The sequence below is a fragment of the Anastrepha obliqua genome, chromosome 4 (genome assembly GCF_027943255.1).
Source record: "Anastrepha obliqua isolate idAnaObli1 chromosome 4, idAnaObli1_1.0, whole genome shotgun sequence".
NCBI lineage: Eukaryota > Metazoa > Arthropoda > Insecta > Diptera > Tephritidae > Anastrepha > Anastrepha obliqua.
In genome coordinates, this window is record NC_072895.1 from 76,228,181 (window position 1) to 76,247,114 (window position 18,934).

The 18,934-nt window shown below is 33.5% G+C and overlaps 1 protein-coding gene across 5 annotated transcripts in view; it reads right to left on the minus strand.

The window, feature by feature from the left end:
- Positions 1-815: 815 nt before the first annotated feature.
- The window catches only part of LOC129246174 (RNA-binding protein fusilli), an 81,228-nt gene continuing 63,109 nt past the window's right edge, over positions 816-18,934 (minus strand). For 3 of the 5 annotated variants that reach the window (XM_054884755.1, XM_054884754.1, XM_054884753.1), the window contains 3 exons: positions 15,769-16,083; positions 13,644-13,790; positions 10,812-13,557 (listed from right to left, as the gene is read on the minus strand). In XM_054884755.1, the coding sequence (XP_054740730.1) occupies positions 12,253-13,557; positions 13,644-13,790; positions 15,769-16,083 (1,767 nt within the window). In that variant the 3' untranslated portion in view covers positions 10,812-12,252. Of the gene's footprint in view, positions 3,342-3,419; positions 3,719-10,811; positions 13,558-13,643; positions 13,791-15,768; positions 16,084-18,934 lie in introns of those variants that run through there. The other 2 variants (XM_054884757.1, XM_054884756.1) reach the window with 2 other exon arrangements.

Genomic DNA, 18,934 nt, shown 5'->3' on the forward strand with positions numbered 1-18,934 from the left:
AACTTTACGTGCAGCAACAACCACAAATATACCAAAAACATATAGTTTACCGTTACATTTCTGGTGTTTGTTTATATTTCTTCCAGTGGTGAAAATTATTTTGAAACAATGCATAATGTCGAAATAGAATATAGAAGGCACCAGCAGAATGTTCTGCTACAAAAAAGGTGTGCAAAGTGATATGCCGTAATCGATTCTACTAAGAAATTAATGATACTATACTAAATTAAGTTTTGAAAAGAATTATGAGACAAACTGTATGTTGCATATACGTATACACATTGGGTCCAAATTTGTTAAATTCCAATAATACATAAGACATACATATGCACATACATATATTATGAACTAAACTGAGCCATATGAGCTCTTAGGAGTCCATAAACAGCAAGCAAACAAATGTCACGTTTACATATACAAGGTGGCGCAAAACTAATCATCCAATTTTGTTTTTAGATAACTTTACTGAATAAAAAAATCATTTTGAGTGATGGAAATATTTATTTGAACCTTTACGCGTTCCATTCGTTATCTGTTTGTATACCAGTTCCAGTTCTTAGTTCACTTGCATATAACAATTTTTTTAATTGGATGGGGATGGTGCTAATGTATAATTCTTAGTTCCGGCAGCGGTTCGATGAAAATTACTTTACATGCCTGCAATGTGACTAATGCTCCTTCATCGGTACAATAACAAGTCAAATAACTTGAAAACATTCGCCCCACGCAAAGTAACCCCCAGTTTCACTTCCAATTTTTAATGTCATTGGTTGCACTTATTTTACGAGTGTGTGAATGACGCTATTGCTTATGAATAAGTGTTAATAATAATTTCCATGTGTTTTATTGCTCGAATTGCTTTAACAATTAAATTTTTCTAATATTCATATACAAACAACTAATTTTTTAACAAGTACTTAGAAATAAATGAATATAAGGGCACATTTAAAATGTTCCACCCGATTTCATTGCATTTGAGAAATTTTACTACTGCACTGCAGTCTAACAAAGGCGATTTCGTATTATTCCTGTATCTTTTGATATTATTTAAGTTATACATAAATAAAACTAAAGGATTAAAATATGTTTACTATTGACTAGGTAAAGTTTGTTTCATTCATTATTTATTCTGGCTGACTTTCTATAAACTTGACAATATTTGAAATATTAAAACTCATTAATTTGCTCTCATCAACCATTTATGTTAAGCTTCTATGAAACTGCATAAATATTTAAGTAGAAGTAAGTACATACTTTTTAAATTTTAGTATTGCACACTGGTTGTTCTTATAACTAGTTTATCTATTTGTTTTGTGTTTTTCTTTTTGACATTAGTAGTTGAGCATGTACGGCAGTAACAATAATGAAGTATTCAGATTTGGTTCTTAAAAACTATGAGATTCTCAAAACAAAATATGTAGTAGGCATTCAAGTTATTTCTGAACATAATTGGTTGCCAAACCTTTTCATCTTATAAGTTTTCTGGTGCAAAGAAAGAACTTTACTTAACCATGTAATAGCTCACTGACTTATTGAGCACCTGGCGCGCTCAAGGACTCAAACGTTGTCGGAGCGTTCACCATCCAAAGAAGGCACACAGAACTCTTTCTTGTTTTGGTATTAGGTACATGATTGTTGAAAATGTTGCAAATTTGTTGACAGTAAGAATGTGAGCCCATTGTAATGATGTTACAAAGAATGGCCGGAGCTGCACCAAATTGCGGCACATTAAGTAAATAAACTTGAAATAAAAAAAACACATAAACATTTTAAGAATACCATTAAATTTTAAAGTACTTGAACGAAACACTTTCTTATTGAAACTACCGTATGTTATATCGGGTATTCTACAGCACATTCGTGTCAGATGTAGACGTATAGAAAAGTCAAGTCCATAATTGTGTTTGTTTTAAGCCAAGGTTAAAGCCTGATTATATTTTAAAAACAATTAATTTAAGATAATTAAAGTTCAGTATTTGGCAATTCTCATAATTCTCTCCGTTAAGTTTGTAACTATTTTGACAGGAGATTTGTTACAATTAATAGATCTATGTACTTCTGCTAAAATTCGAGATTATTTTGAATGCGATTGCTTTGTTCTGCATCTTCATGATTGGAATGTATATACATATTTGCCTATATATTATATTATATTTTAATGAAAATTTGTTCATATCAAGTTTTGTACAAAAGTTTTCAAAATTTCAACAAAACTTTCAGCTTTTAAAACAGTATTTTTAGAATTTTTAAAAAATTTCTGGTTCCTTGAAACTAGCATTAAAATTCATTGACTATAAGTCTGCTTAGCACAAAAAATTCTAAAAATTATTGTATAAAAATGCTTGTTAAAAAGTTACAAGTTTTGATATTAGGAATTAATAGTGGTGATTAGGACAAGTACAGGCAAATATACTCGTACAGACGTTGTGATTGTCTGGAAACACTAAATTATGAAATTATATTAAATTGTGTTTGTATTTCTCTTCTCATGGATATTTGTACATGTTTCCTTTCGGTTGAAAAAATAAACTAAATATGTCTTATAAATTTAGATAAAATTGGCAAGAAGTGATAAATTCCTAATTGATATAATAATAAATACATTATTTCTCTTGTGTAGAAAATGCATCGATTATAATTGCAGACGCATTTTAATTAATAAAATCTCTTTTATATATATAGCTCACACAGCTCTCTTTGAATTTTATATCTCCATACATGGATGCATAAAAACGGTTTACAACAAAGTCTAACAACTGTTAAGCGATATAAAGCTCCATACAAGCGTTTGGCACCACACTGACATTGTTAACGGTTACTGCTGTGGCGGTCACATCTCGGCTGAAAGCAATTTTGTTTGCTGACTTAGAAGCGGGAGGTGTCACTGTAAGAGTAGGTGGTCGTTCATTTTGGGATGTATCAATAGTAAGCAAAGTAGTATTCGGTATGGACAAATCGGTCGATACTGCTGATAGAGGCCCTAATACGGCCGATCGAGTTGGAGGCATAGATGGCGCAGAGGTCGGTGTAGTGACCAAAGCCGGCTGTGGAGATACTGTCACCGATGGCGGAGAACTGTAGTGGTATATATTGCTTGTTTGTTGTTGTGATATTGGAAGTGGTAACGGCAATTTATTATAGTAAGGTGACAAACCGCCAACAATTGTTCTACTTCCATTGCCGCCACCTATTCCGCCTGTAGCTCCAGTAGAAAGCGGAACGACTGGTGCTGGCAGAGCTGAAAATTGTTTTGCTGGTAAATAAGTACTAGGCGAAGGAATGGACACACTCGGAGGGTTAAGCGCTGAAGTTTGCACCGCTGGCAAAAAATCCAAAGAATACTGTAAGAAACAACATAGAGAAAATGTTGATATGTTAGATGGATATGTATGTATTAATATGCACATGTGTGTACAAACCATGGCTTGATGTTGTGTAGCGGTAATGTTTCCAGCCAACTGCGTAGCCGAATGCGTCGGCGGCTGACCATAATATGCGGTTGGCGACACTGGAGGACTAGGATAAGACCAATATAGAAGAGGTGGTGGGAAAAACGCTGCTTGAGGAGCTGGGTGCTGGTGATGATGTGGAAGTGAGCTATGTGGATGATGTGGAGAACGGTGTGAATGAGCTGAAGCCAGTAAAGGTGCTGGTGCTCCGAAAGGCGACAAATTTCCATATGGACTGCCCAGTACTGGTGCTCCTAAACAGATAAGATCTTATATTTAAAATTAAAAATCCTTTTTAATTGTATAAATAAATAAATATTTCTTAACAAACTATTTAATTTACACCTAAAGAGCCCTAATCAGCTACTTGAAATAAATTTACATTTGTGTTTTTTATTATCAACCAATTTTAGAATTAGAAGTAAGAAAAGATTCAGAGATTGAGTATGAATTAGTTAAGAGTCGGAACTTTTTAGTTATAACTTATTTAGAGTATAGATTGAAAGTCAACTTATTTCTGTTTGAAAGTTAATATTAGTTTTTGTTCAAAATTGTATTATAATACGAGTATTTAAAACAAATAAGTTAATAAAATGAGTCCGGAAGAAAAATATGCTTATCGTGTCGACCAATAGAATTTAGTGAACAGTTAGATGCAATGCAAAAATCCCTTCGTAATTCAGTAAAAGCAAACTAGGAAGCTAAAGTGATCGCATTTCAGACTTATTATACTAACATCCTTACTGACCTTGGCTAGACCGATTTTGTGTGTGCACGTACATATATTGTAAATATGTATATGAATCGAAAATGACGTGCTCCTTGCCAAAAGCAAAATTTTTTCGAAAGAAAAATATTTCTGATGAATATTTGAACAGCGAAACGGGAAAAATAAGCTACAATAGATACAATTTTACTATCACTGAGTTGGAATTATCTTCGCTCCGCCTAACTGAAATGATAGCTAATTTATACAGGTTGTATAAAAAAGTTTTTAACACACTTTATAAGGTAAAACTACTTTACCAAAAAAATTAGTCACATTTTAAATGATGATAACTAATACAAAAAATTATCAGCTGATTTGTGCAGAACTTTGATGAAAATTGGTATTAATTACTTCAAATCTTTCTATGGCTTAGCAATTAAACGGAACCAACTGTATAGTCTATGTTTAATGTATATGAAAAGCTGGCATACTATTGTATTTTTAAATTAACATTGTGGCATAAATATAAAAAATTGGGTTATTTGCATACTTGAGTATAATAAGAAGTAATACATTGAAAAAATTGAAGAAGAAAAAATAATATTTTTGATGAAAATAATATCTAAATGCAGTAGATTTAGGTTTTATAGTTTTTTAAAGTGAAATATATTCAGTTTATTTTAACATTTAAAATTTTTTTTTCTTGTTAAAAATTATTTTTTGACATTATTGGGTTTCATCCATACGTAGCATAGCTTTGATCGCTTTGCAAACTGACGTAATATGCGAGTACGTATGCTAGCGCTGGTCGCTGTAGGTATAGCTTCTGCTCAAATATGAACGAGACGTTATCAATAAAACGGTCCGCGGATGACATATGGCAAAAATACATTTTTTGGTTTTTGGTAGGACTGTTATAAGCTTACAAGGCAAATTTCAGCGTGATATGTCACATAGTTTGTTTTCTGTGCTACTGTAAACAAGTCAAGCTCGAGTGTGTTCTTCGAATTTAAAGATGGAAATTCAAGCTGAACAAAGAATTTGTTTGAAATTTTGTTATTCCAACAAAATTTCGGCTTCAGACGCCTTAAAAATGTTGCAGACAACCTATGGGGGTTCTGCTCTATCGCGTGCACGTGTTTTCCAGTGGTACAAATCGTTCAAAGAGGGCCGTACATCAACCCAAAAAACCACGCCAAAGTCGCTCAAAAATTAAGGTTATGCTGACTGTTTTTTTCGATTACGAAGGTATGATGCACTCGGAGTTCCTTCCGCAACGCCGATCGGTTAACGCTGAATATTATTTAGACGTTTTAAAGCGTTTGCGCGAGAACATTCGTCTTAAAAGGAAGGAATTGTGGGACAACAAGTCATGGCTCTTCATCACGATAATGCACCAACTCACACATCACGTCTTGTTTGCGATTATTTGAACAAAAATAATGTTAATATCGTTCCGCAAGCACCGTATTCGCCTGATATGGCTCCATGTGACTTTTTCCTGTTTCCCAAGCTCAAGTTGCCGCTCCGTGGAAAACATTTTGAGACAATTGAAGTCATAAAAGAGAATTCGAAGAACACACTCGAGCTTGACTTGTTTACAGTAGCACAGAAAACAAACTATGTGACATATCACGCTGAAATTTGCCATGTAAGCTTATAACAGTCCTACCAAAAAACAAAAAATTTATTTTTGCCATATGTCATCCGTGGACCGTTTTATTGATAACGTCTCGTTCATATTTGAGTATAAGGTATATGTATTTGAATATAACTCGAAAAGTCATGGCAATCCCACTTTCATGGATGTCTCAGCACAGTATATATAATATATATATAATAAATACAATTTTTTTACTTTTTTCATATTTGAAAAAAACACAAATTGGTTTCATATTTTTGTCATTAATGACTTAGACTGTGCTGAGACATCCATGAAAGTGGGATTGCCATGACTATATATATATATATATTAAACAAACAAAAACTAATATAACAAAATTTTCAAATGTTAATTAAAAAGAAGAAGAAGATACTCCAATTTAAAAACTATACTCCAAATTTTTTCAGTTTACTCTTAATTATACTCAAGCTTGCAAATAAGATCAACAAATGAACCAATTTTCAGAGGAATGTCCGACAATTCCCAAAATTCTTAGATCACTTGACATGAAATCGCTCAATTGTGTATTAAGTATAGTAAAGTTCAAAAGAAGAGAAAATATTGAAATCGAAAGATCATTTTACGATTTAAAACTACAACTTTAATAAAAATGCCCAAAATTAAAGGCCTTGTTAGTAAAGCTTATACCTGTCGGTTCTATACATACCTAAATATGTATAAATGCGTTTTTCCAATTAATCTAAAATTGTACTATATGCATGTGTGTACATCCATATGTATATTTGAAGGTATTTAAAGAGAGAATAAATATATCTAAATTGCACAAATATATAAGCATACATATTTAAAATATATGTATGTAGCCGCAAGTGTGCTTTAATTTTTTTTGGTACCTTAAAAAGTAGTTTATTATTTGGCGGCTTGCTAATTTTCGAATTTTAATTATCGATTTCCTTTGCAATAGTAGTTTCATGCACATCTATATATGTATGTAGATATAGGTGATACTCTTCAAGTATTTCAGATATTCTTCAAGTATTTCTATCGGATAAGTGAAGTTATCCTCTCTGATCGAATTTGAATTTTTAATCCAAAGCACTTTAGCTAAGTATAGTAAATATGTCGTATTGTAGGGTTGTATATTAAAAATAAGTTTTTTCCTTTAGTAATTTCGAGTTAATGTCTTCAGTTGAGATTGGTTAATTGTACTCCTACCACATGGTTAAACAATATAGTACATATATACATACATACTATGCATATACATAGTATAAAAAATGTAGGGAAAGGGATGTGGAGGGAGTAAATATGAGTGTATGCGAAAAAATTGCAACTTAATTTACGAGTGATCCCATATACAAATATAAAGTAATGTACTTACAGCTCAGATGTGTTATATATAACATTACCGTTACATCACCGTTACATCACCATCAGCAAATTACACACACACAGAGAGAGACATACAAGATTTGTTTGTTTGATTTTTTCAAGTATTGTTTTTTTTTTTTTTGTTTAGATGTAGGAAATATATGCACAAGGCGCGTTGTTTGCTGCAATAAAAAGCCAAACCCAGCTAAAATATGTAAATACGAGTAAAACTTCCATAACTGGTATTAGATTCAGTGTGTTGGACGTTACATTACACTGAGAGAAAAAGTTAAAGCATTTCTAAACTTAGCAACAACCCGTTATTTAATATAAGAAAAGAATTTTAGTAGAATCAAAAGTAATATAAAAATATGTATGTGAAAGAAAACATTGAACTAAAAATTACCCAAAAATACATGATTATCGGTTTATAGGCCACGATCACTTTACGCATCGTTTCTTTTTTTTCATGTATAATTTTTCGTACTTCTCTTTGCTTCCCTTAAACGCTTACAAATAATTATTACGCAAAAATGTGATTTTTGGAATATGCAAATTTAGACAACAAAAATGTGCACTAAAGCCCAGAATTGAAAAAAACATTGCAATTCTATCAAGTATTTTTTATTAAATTGTTAAAAAAATAAGTAGATATATTTATATAAAAGTGAGGAAAGTAATATCAAAATTACGAATATTTAATATTTATTATTATGTAACTCTTCATAGCGATTCCACCATCAAAGCTTTTCATACAACTTTAGTAGTTGAATGGTATTTCTTTTCTGTCGCTAGCAACTTAGGTCTTGATTATATGTACGTATTTACCGAAGGCAAGAAATAACTTTGATCCTTTTTAAAAGTTTTATTTGAATCTCATTTCGAGCTTTTGTTACTTGAGTTGAGTTGTTGAACTGCAGTTTTGTTAGCAAATAAGGGCATAGTGATGAAACTCAATTTCACCATTAGAAATTATATAAAAATTGTACATTTTAATCATTAAGTTAATCGAATAAAGATTTTAATGCGGTAAATGTAAACCGATAACGTTACACCGATTAAAAGACAATTTTTTATGGTAAATACCAATGCATATGTAAGTAGGAATGCATATAGATATCTATGCCAACATGAGTAACTGAATATACAAGATAATCACCATACATTAAACCAAAACCCAATTTCCTAGCATTACTAGTTGACTGATACAAACTTAGGACACACATAAATATATATGTATATATAAATGTTGGTATATGTATATGTATGATAAATTAACAAGATTTTACCATTTAGTTATAATATAAGAAACTGGTGCAATTTTAGAGCTAAATATGCATGTATAGTATGTTGAAAGCATTTCCTTGCAGTATGAAATCTATGAATTACTTGTATATAAGAAGACTTAAGAAGCTACTTGGAAAACAACTATTTCACCTGGGAATGTCAGAAAGTAAGGACCATATCTAATAGCTGCTTGTTTTAGTCCTTGATTTCTGCCATATATTACAAATATTTGAACAGGTACGCACATAAACAGTTGTGAGCCGCAAATCGGTTAAACTTCCATATAATTTCTATAGTTGAATAATTCAAAATAACTCGTATATTCATGCTCATAGCATGCAAGCTAAATTAGTTAATATGCCACTTACATACCATTAAATACATATATGTTGGTATTTGGTATTAATGCCCGTTTATAGAAAAACTAAATGCTACTAACAGAACTTTTGAGCAAGTATAATTTTTAAATATGAAAAACCATTCTCACAAAACATTCAGCCAAGTTGAATAAGTTCTTACAAATGCACATCGTTAGAGACACCGTTCAACACATGCATACTCCTACTCCTACATATGTATGTATGTGTAGATATATATATATATATAATTGGCGCGTACACCCTTTTGGCCGAGCTCCTCCTCCTATTTGTGGCGTGCGTCTTGATGTTGTTCCACAAATGGAGGGACCTACAGTTTCAAGCCGACTCCGAATGGCAGATATTTTTATGAGGACCTTTTCATGGCAGAAATACACTCGGAGGTTTGCCCTTACCTGCCGAGGGGCGACCGCTATTAGAAAAATTAATTTTGGTGTTTCACCGAGATTCGAACCAACGTTTTCTCTGTGAATTCCGAATGGTAATCACGGACCAACCCATTCGGCTACGGCGACCGCCTTGTATGTGTAGATATGCATATCAGAAATATCAGAAAAGGGCTTCGCTAAAAATTATGTGATCACACTAGGAAGATCACAAGAGAAAGAATAGGCAAAAGCAATGAAAACAATGAAACACAAGAAATTATATGCACACACACACTTTCTTGCCACGGCGCGATCTGCATAAAACCGCAAAAAAATTCATTTGAAGGCATTATATTAATTGGTGATTTTTTATGGTAAACTTCTATTTGTTTTAAATGAAATACGGATTTTTTATATATTTCACTAATACAGGGTATGCCATAAAGCGTGTGCTTTTTGAACTACTTATTTTTTTGAGAATGATAACACAAATGACATGTCAAATGTGTTCATAATTTACTTAAAGGTTTGACATTTACGAAATGGGACGCTATATGCTTGAACAAAATTAAGAAATATTGAAAACCTATTTCCAAAGTGGTAAGTTTTCTTCTTCTTCCGCGGTTACAGTAAATGGCGAGCGTTACCGTGACATGCTCAACGAGTTATTGTTTCCAAAAATTGAAGAGAATGACATGGACGACATTTGGTTTCAACAGGACGGTGCAACTTGTCACACTGCCAAAGTTACACTCGAACTTTTGGCTATCGTTTTCGAATTCCGATATCAATTGGCCGCCTCAGAGCTGTGATTTAAGCCCGTTGGACTATTTTTTGTGTTGAGACGTTAGGGACAAATGCTATGCGAATCATCCAGAGACGATTGATGCTTTAAAACACGAAATCGAAGTTGCCATTCATGAAATTGGAGCCCAAACAATCGAAAATGTGCTTAAAAATTGGGTTGATCGAATGGCCTACTGTAAAGCAAGTCGTTGCAGTCATTTGAACGATATTATTTTTTATTCTAAATGACAATGTTCAATCTTGAAAATAAAAAAAAAGTTTGAAAAAATATTGATTAGTTTTTTTTATAGCCGATTCAAAAAGCAAATTTTACATGGCCCAGCCTATATTACGTTAACATCACGGAGAAGCGAACGCAAGAAACTTTAACGCTTTTGGTCCTTCAATCAACTCGTTAAAACTCTATACAAGGTGACTATTTGGATTTCTCTAACAAAACAAAATAAATTACGAAAATTACAAAATTATAGAAGCATAGCTTTTTTATAATTTTTCTTCTGAGAAGTTGTAAATATATTAGATACTACCGTTAGAATAAAAATTGCACAAAATAAAAATTATTGTTAGAATAAGAAAAATTGCAGGAACTTTGAGTAACATTATGAACAAATTAGTGATGACAGAAGACATAAATCGATTTGCGACTAACACCAGTTACAGATATACGCTGATCAACCAATAATTTTCTATACTTGTGTACATTACGTTAACCTCACATCTGAGTAATTCAAGCAAACTTAACGCATAAGAAAAATGTTAAACAAAACATACGAATTAAAAACTATAGATTATATAGGTAAAAAAATAATGCCAAAAATATTTAATTTTGTTAAAAAAAAATTTAATGACAACAGACAAATGAAAGGTCTTTAATTGGAAATTGCAAATACGTTTCAAATAGAGGTACAAAATATTAAGCTTTATCCTCAAGAGTATATACTTAGATTAAATAATATCGCTTCTTGGAGACGAACTGACTAAATATATGTATGTTAGCATGCACATTCATCGGGATACTCATATACGTACACATAAGTGCTTGAAGCTTGGTAATTTCTTAATGTACTGCTTTTCAGCTACTTTCTCTAAGAAGCGATAACTTTATTGCCATATAAAATTAGTAAAATGTATATGTGGAATCATAATTTGTTTTACTCTAGGTATTTTAAAAAATTACCTCTTTATAAGTTTATACTTAGCCGAAGTTGTTTTTGTTTTTTATTTTTTTTTTTTGTGGTTAAAATTTATCAGAATGTAAAATTCTTAAAAGCTAGAAGCTGCTATTTCGTATTTTAATTATTCTGAATAATGCATTTATAAATAGTGTAAAAATATAAAAAGCCCAGTTTAATTGAGAATTATTTTGATAGCAAAACAGTTTGTGTTCAAGGCAAGTGGAAATCCAACACCTTGCAATATTCATTTACGAAGTGTTCACAACTTATTTGTCCTTTAACCACAAAAGACCGTCGAGGAATATAACAAACTTTTATAGAAATAAATTGCACAAAAATATATATGTATGTATTACATTATCAAGCGTATGTATATGAATAAGATGATTAAATAGGGCAACATATTAAACACTTTGTTAATGAATATTGCTAGCCTCTTTCAACTTTTCAAGTCGATTCGCCTTTGTTTAAATTTTTAAATAGTTAGAATGATGAAAAAAATTATTTTATAGGTATAGAGATGCCGAGAATTTAACTTGAACGTCACTCAATCCGTTATTGGTTTAATATACATATTATATATTGCTCAGAATAATCCTCACACATTGAGTGTAATTTGAATTCAAAATTCTCCAATTATCTACTATTTTCATAGAAATATTCAGTTTGAAATCATCATAATCGTGTAACACAATTGTAAGCTTAATTCTATGAACAAAAAGGTTCTTATTAAATAGATATCTATGAATTGAAGTGGGTCTGGGTAAATAATTATAATCGTATGCATGTATTCATATGGTATGTATAGAGTGTGGATATTTTTTAAGAATCTATACAAATAGTATGTGTTATATTGCAATCATACCATTTTATGCGGGCTTCTATATGCAACGCTATCGCTACAAACATGTCACCCTCTACAGGAAAGCATAGCTTGAACTAAATTTGTTTAACGACTGAAGACAGTCGAAATTATGTAGCATATTATGGAAGGAGAAAGAACTGCCAATCAGCTTCAAGATTGGTATTTTTTGGAATAAAATATAAGTAATAAACAACTGGTGAGCACTTCCTAAAAAATACAATTAAACACCTGGATTATAGATCTGGTATACACCACCGGCAGTTGGAGGGCGTGTGAGGGCACGTTTTGCGGCAGTTGCGACATTGGTCTCGTGCTGAAAGGCGTTCTCATATGACCGTTTTATTGAATGGGATATAGTTGTGGCTGACGTCATTGCCGAGTTTGGTAAGACGCCAGAACCTGTGGCTGGTGTTGGTGCGCCACTCACACCTGCGGCGGTTGCAGCGTATTGATAGCCCTGTGGGATATAACCCATTGGAAATGGTTGAAAAGGGAATGGGCGTGGCATAAGCACAAATTGAGGCTGATTGGCAGCTGGGCTTGCGGCTGCAACATTTGGTGTCGACACATTAGTTGTACCAGCAGCAGATGGATGTTGAAACAACAGCGGACTCATAAGATTTGCATACAATTGTTGCTGCTGTTGTTGCTCAGCAGCTACAGCTGCAGCCTGTTGACGTGCCAACAAATTTTGTTGCGCAATAAATTGTGCCTGTTGCTGAGCAATGAGTGCTGGATTTGTGGCCATACTCATCTGCGGTGGTGGAAGGGAAAAATTGAATGGGTATGCAGTCATAGTTGGTGTTTGCGCGCTAACAGCAGTTGAAGCGTTCGTTGCCATTTGTAGAGTTGAAGTTTGTGGTGTTCCCAGACCACCAATGGCAACTGCATTTTGCGCGGCTGCAGCAGCAACAGCAGCAGCGGCAGCAGCCGCATTTGATTGCGCTGCTATGCTTTGATGCTGAGCAGAGTGCGATGGTGTGCCGACTGTGGCATTCATAAAAGGTGATAAGCCACCTGCAGAAGCTGCTATAGCTGCCACTGATTGTGGATTTGTTGGAGATAGTGCAACATGTTGTTGCTGTGTTAACGCAGCAACTGCTGCCGCCATTGATGGTGATGATTGCAATGCATGCGCGTGCGCATGTTGTATGTGGGCACTATGACCCTGACTGTGACCGTGAGTGTGTGCGTGAGCATGAGTATGACCATGATTGGGGGCGTGAGCATGCGTATGGAAACTAATTGCTTGTGCGTTGGACGGCGACGATTGAGGTAACATACCCGGTGAGAGTAACGATGTCTGTTTAGCTGCAGCTGGATGATGGGAATGAGGTGTTGCGGCGATCGGCGACTGTAGGCCACCATTCAGGACCATATTCATGTCATCCCCGGAACACTGAAACACTTCGATGTATCGATACTTTTTACCAAACATCATAAACTGATTATGCTTGCGTGAAGCACACAGGCGAGCTGACTCCTCTGAGTCCATTTGAATGAAAGCCTCGCCACTCGGCTGGCCCTAAGGAGTAAAAAGTTTTAATATTTTATTGAATTGAATGTTTTCAGATAAGTAATAATAGTAAAATAATTGACATCAAAAATTACTTGAGCATTAATAACCATGTGGACACCCTGATATATAATATGTTTTGCAAAATCATCCAAGAAATGAAGAATATGCTCGACAAGTGCCTCGTACGGTAGACCACGCAATCGTATACAGTTTTTTGTGGTCCCTGAAGTTATCAAATGCTGAAAAAGATTCGAAAATGCCGCATTAATATAAATTGAAGTAACTACAGTCACATTTCAAAAGTGAGTCTGACAAATGCAATGCTTTCGATAAATGCCTAAAATGCTATAATGAATTACCTGATAATATTAAGTACCGAAAAACATATATAAATAAATAACAAGAAGAAAATTTTCTTCTTCATATACATTTTTCTAAGCTATATACATTTTTACCCTTCCTCGCTTACTTTTGTTCAGAAATACGATACATATATAAAGGGTGGCGCAAAATTAACCATTCAACTTTTTACTAAAAAAAAAATATTTTGAATGACGGAAATCTTTATTTTGACCCTTACGTGCTCCATTGCTTGTCTGTTTGTATGCTGCAGCTGTCTAGCTCACAAGTGTCAAATATGATTGCCATAGGACGATATTTGCAAATACAGTAGGTTCTGTTTTTATGCGGTAGATACGTTCCGGAAGAAACAGCATAAAAAAAGCTACTAGTTCTATAGTAAAACTATAGATACGTTTCAAATGCTAAAACCGCATAAATCTGAAATAATGTAATAAAATCGCATAAAAAAGGGCACTAGTCCCATATTATAACTATAGATACGTTCCACAGACCGCATGAATCTGTGATGAGTTTTTGCTTAGCTGGTTTAGAATCTTGTTTATATGTACAATTCCCGATAGGTCGACATGCATTTTGTAATTAAAAAAAAAACCGCACTATTTCAAAACCGCATAAAAAAAAGCCGCATAAAAACAGAACCTACTGTATTATAAATCTTTCCATAATTGATTAATTTTGCGTCACCTGTTACATACGTATATATATTTCATTTTTGTTAAATTTAAGTAATTGTTGTACATATTTTACCGTATAATAAATTAAGCTTACGATTTTTTTTGTACAAATCTGGCTCAAAGAGCCATAATAATAATAATATGTCATATTACAAAGTCATATTATATATTAAGTAATATGTCAAACCATCTAAAAATGTATAAAATGTAAGAAAATCTGACACTGATAAGCGAAAGTCGGAACTGACCATAAGTGATCCATGAAGGTATATTTTAAATTAGGGCGGGTCAATTTTCTCTGATATCGTTCCAGAGGATTCGGATTCTACATGAAATGATAAAATAAGGTCTTCAGAAAATAGCTCTAAAGTCCCGCTAAATTTTAAAAATAATACGAAGTTAATATGAAAATTAATCTAAAGTCACACTGTCATACTACAATAAATGCCAAATTCCAGTAAAAGGTTTTTTATTCTATATACAAAAAGTAGAGCATGTACATATGTACTTTGTATGAAAGAAAAGGCGTAATACTTCTAGTACTAAAATTCATTTATGTGAAAAAGAAAGCCTATTAAAATTCAATGGGCTATAAAATAGCATACCCAGTAAAATTCTAAAAATTCTAGTTAAAAAGTTGAAAGTTTTATGAAATTTGGAAAAAATTTTAGCAAAGTTGAGACTTTGTTTTTTAGTAGTATCAACTCAATTTCATAAAAAAAATAGTGGTGCGTTTATAAATTTGCAACGTGGTGTATATGAGAAGAAATCGTAAGGCACAAATTAATAAGTGCAAGTTAGGCCAAATGTCCATAAGCAGACAAGTCATATCAAGGCGTCTTGTGGTTATGTAATGTCGTAGCTATAACGGTTCACATGGGCGTAAAATATACGCAACCGAAATTTCTACGGAAAACACTTGAAATTGAAGTACGGCGAATTATCATAAAAAATCTAAAAATACTCGTAAGTATTCAATTAGTAAACTTTCTTCATTTGTGTTTTAAGTCCGATGTTGGAGGGCCTTTGATTAGATGTACTTATAGGAAAATTCAAATTAGAACATATGTTTCTTACTTCTCTAAAAGCGCTTTTTCACGGGATGAGGTAACGAACTATATTATTCGGATATTATATATCTATATATAATAATCTTATTTATTATGAGTAGGTATATTACCTGAGGCAAGAGCGATAATGGCATTGCCGGCAATTGGGCTATCAGAGGTGGCTGATGGCTAGCTTCATAGTTTCTTGGATCCATTGAACGATTTAGCACTTGCTGAACTTCTGCTGTTGTGGAACGGAATAATTCTATATAACGCTGACCAATTGATTCGCGATGTCGTGAAAGTGCTTTGGGTGCATCAGACTCGTTAGCAAATAACACGAAGGCGTCGCCGGTAGCGCGGCCATCTGGTTTTTTTACAAATAACACACCTTCAATACCGTCAAGAACATTGCAGGGATCCTTACCGGTGGTAAAAAAGTCCAACTAGCAAAGAAAGTATTGTAAAACATAGTAAGTCTTAAAGTTAAAAACGAAACTTAACGTTTGCAATCATTATGTATTTTATTTTTTATAATTATATATTTATATTATATTTTATATATATTTAAATAACAGACGGCAACTTCGTAGACAAGTTGATTGGAGAGATATAGGCGCATGTAATTATTCATTTTAATCGGCAGATATAGGCGCACTCTTTGTTCGATGCTAATTTTTGTGTCGATACGGTAAACATACGGCACAGCACTCGCCGTAGCCATACGCTGTGTGTGTGTAACTACAATACTATTCGGTAATTACCGGGTTCGAAACCCATTGTTCGCATGAACCACCAAATACTAGAATAGATTTATTCCAATAGAAGTGTTGGCAGAAAATATTGATATTGTAGCCAATTCAGATCAATTTTATATGACCCCGATGGTGGAAACTCCTCCGAAGGCGCGCGTACCACGTACCAGCACAATTCACAGCGGTGAGTGCAGGTTTATTCTTGCAGAACAGAAATAAAAAAGTTTCAATTCAATTATATTAAAGACTTATTTTCAAAAGGCTACAACATGACCGGCTGTCGAACGCTGTGACTAATTAAATTTAAAACAAATATTATCCCTAACTTCTCTCATATAAAGCCATGCACGACATTTCGTTTGAAATCATCTTCTAATGGAAAAACATTTGTTTACATCCAAACAAATTTCAAACCACACCGTCCAATCCATCACTATCTACAAAAATTCACCCATTTTCCTCCTGTTTTTCAGATATCGCCAAAAAAAGTTTTGGATTAAAGCCTTGAACGATCGAAACAAGCGATACATCAAATTAAAGGAAATTGAACGTTTTATCTTTTCGTTTCATTTTTCCTTAAGGCCTTGCATAAAGGTAAAAAGCAACTGCTTTTTTGCAAAAATGTGGAAATTTCGATTATTATTGTACGAAATTATCAAGTTTTGTTTTACTTATTTTCTAAACTCACATATCTATGTACATATAAAAATTTAAGGCTTAAAAAAATCCTCAAAAAAATATAACAGTTATTGTCATGAGAATAAAAATATTAATTTTTACAAATGATTAACACAGATTTGATTTTTATTATATCATTACTTTGGTTTCCTAGCAGTAAATTAATAATAAATTATAGGGCTCAACAACCCATTTAGCATGACAATTGGATGGTTTCATTCTTAGGAAAAAATTGTTAATCATTAAAGTCAAGACGAACCCAAAACATTGGTTGAAAAATTTGACGCAAAGATTGCTATTATCAGTTTATAATTTTATAGTAATTTAACTCACTTTATTACTTTTTATTCCAAAATTGCCATAAATTAGGTTTACTGGGAATATTAATATATTGCTTAAGTGTATTGTATTACATAGGATTAGTTTTAAATTTAGCTGACCTTTTATATTTAATAATTAGTTTACATTTTAATTTAATGCAGGTAGCTTTTGTTTCGCACAACACCGTTTAACTTGCAAAAAAAAATTTCACCAGGAGATTTCAGTGACTATCATCGTACCTATCATCTCTTCAATAACTCTTCAAAACTATGCAGTGCTTAAAAATTTAGTTAGCATAGTCCGCATTCGGGTTTCTTAATTTAATTTCGGTACGAAGGAGGGAAAGGCGTACATCTTTAAATTAGATGTGCACCTAATCCATAAAAAATATATTTACATAGAAATTTAGTTAACACATTTTCACTCACATTTCAAGCTAGAGTAGTTTTTATTTCCTCTTACTATTCAGATACATAGAGTTTTTATAATATTATTGCATTTACTTAACCGGGCAACAGTTTATCACACTCCCAAAAAATTTGTAAGCATTCCATTTTTAATTATATTCTCTTTTTCACTGCGAGGAATCTCCAACTTTCCCCCACTAAGTCTACGACGACCCTCTTTACCACCTGGACAATGGAGGTCAAGCTGTCCCTTAAGGCAAAAGTAGACGACACACCAATTCCGACGGTAAACAACTCCAAAATTTTGGGTGTCACCTTCGACAGTTTGCTCTCCTTCTCAGCGCACACAACCGCAATTGCCACTAAAGTCCAAAATCGCAACAAGGTCCTCAAATCACTTGCCGGCAAAGACAAAGAACTGTTGCTATCGACATTTAAGGCAATTGGTCGGCCGGTTCTGAACTATGCTGCGCCTGTCTGGTCGCCTAGAACTAGTAACACGCAGTGATAAAGCTACAGACATGCCAAAATACTGCCATTCGGACAGCGAACGGTTGCTTCCTGATGTCCCGTGTTCAACACCTTCACAACGAGGCACAAATGCTCTCAGTAATGGAGCATAACAAACTGCTCAGCAAGCCGTTCCTGCTGGGATGTTACCGCAGGTTTCCCCCCGACGAAATCCAGGACAAAACTGACCGCAATCTACTGAACCTGATAGTGTTTAGACAGTCAATAAACACACACTCACCGGGAGACCGTCACCACCTTCTTAAGCTCCCGTCCTGTGAATGCCGTAATCGGAGTCCAACCACCACCTATAGCAGATGAAGAGCTCCAGCTTCCTTGTGAGACACGTGTAACACAGGCACAATTACGTTCTGGATATTGTAGCAGGTTAAACTCCTACTTATCCAGAATCGACCCCGACATGCCAAACATATCGCACTTGTTACGTTAAAGCGTAACAACTCAAAATTTCCAAATTTTAGTTTTTTGCAAGAAAACAATGTACAGAGGTCATCTCTACCCACTGTAAAAATCGTTCAGTGATTTGTCTAGTCTTTCGTTAAAAAAACCGTTATGACTCTCTCTTTGTTTTCAGAATGACTTCTTTTGTCTCAACTAAAGAGTAC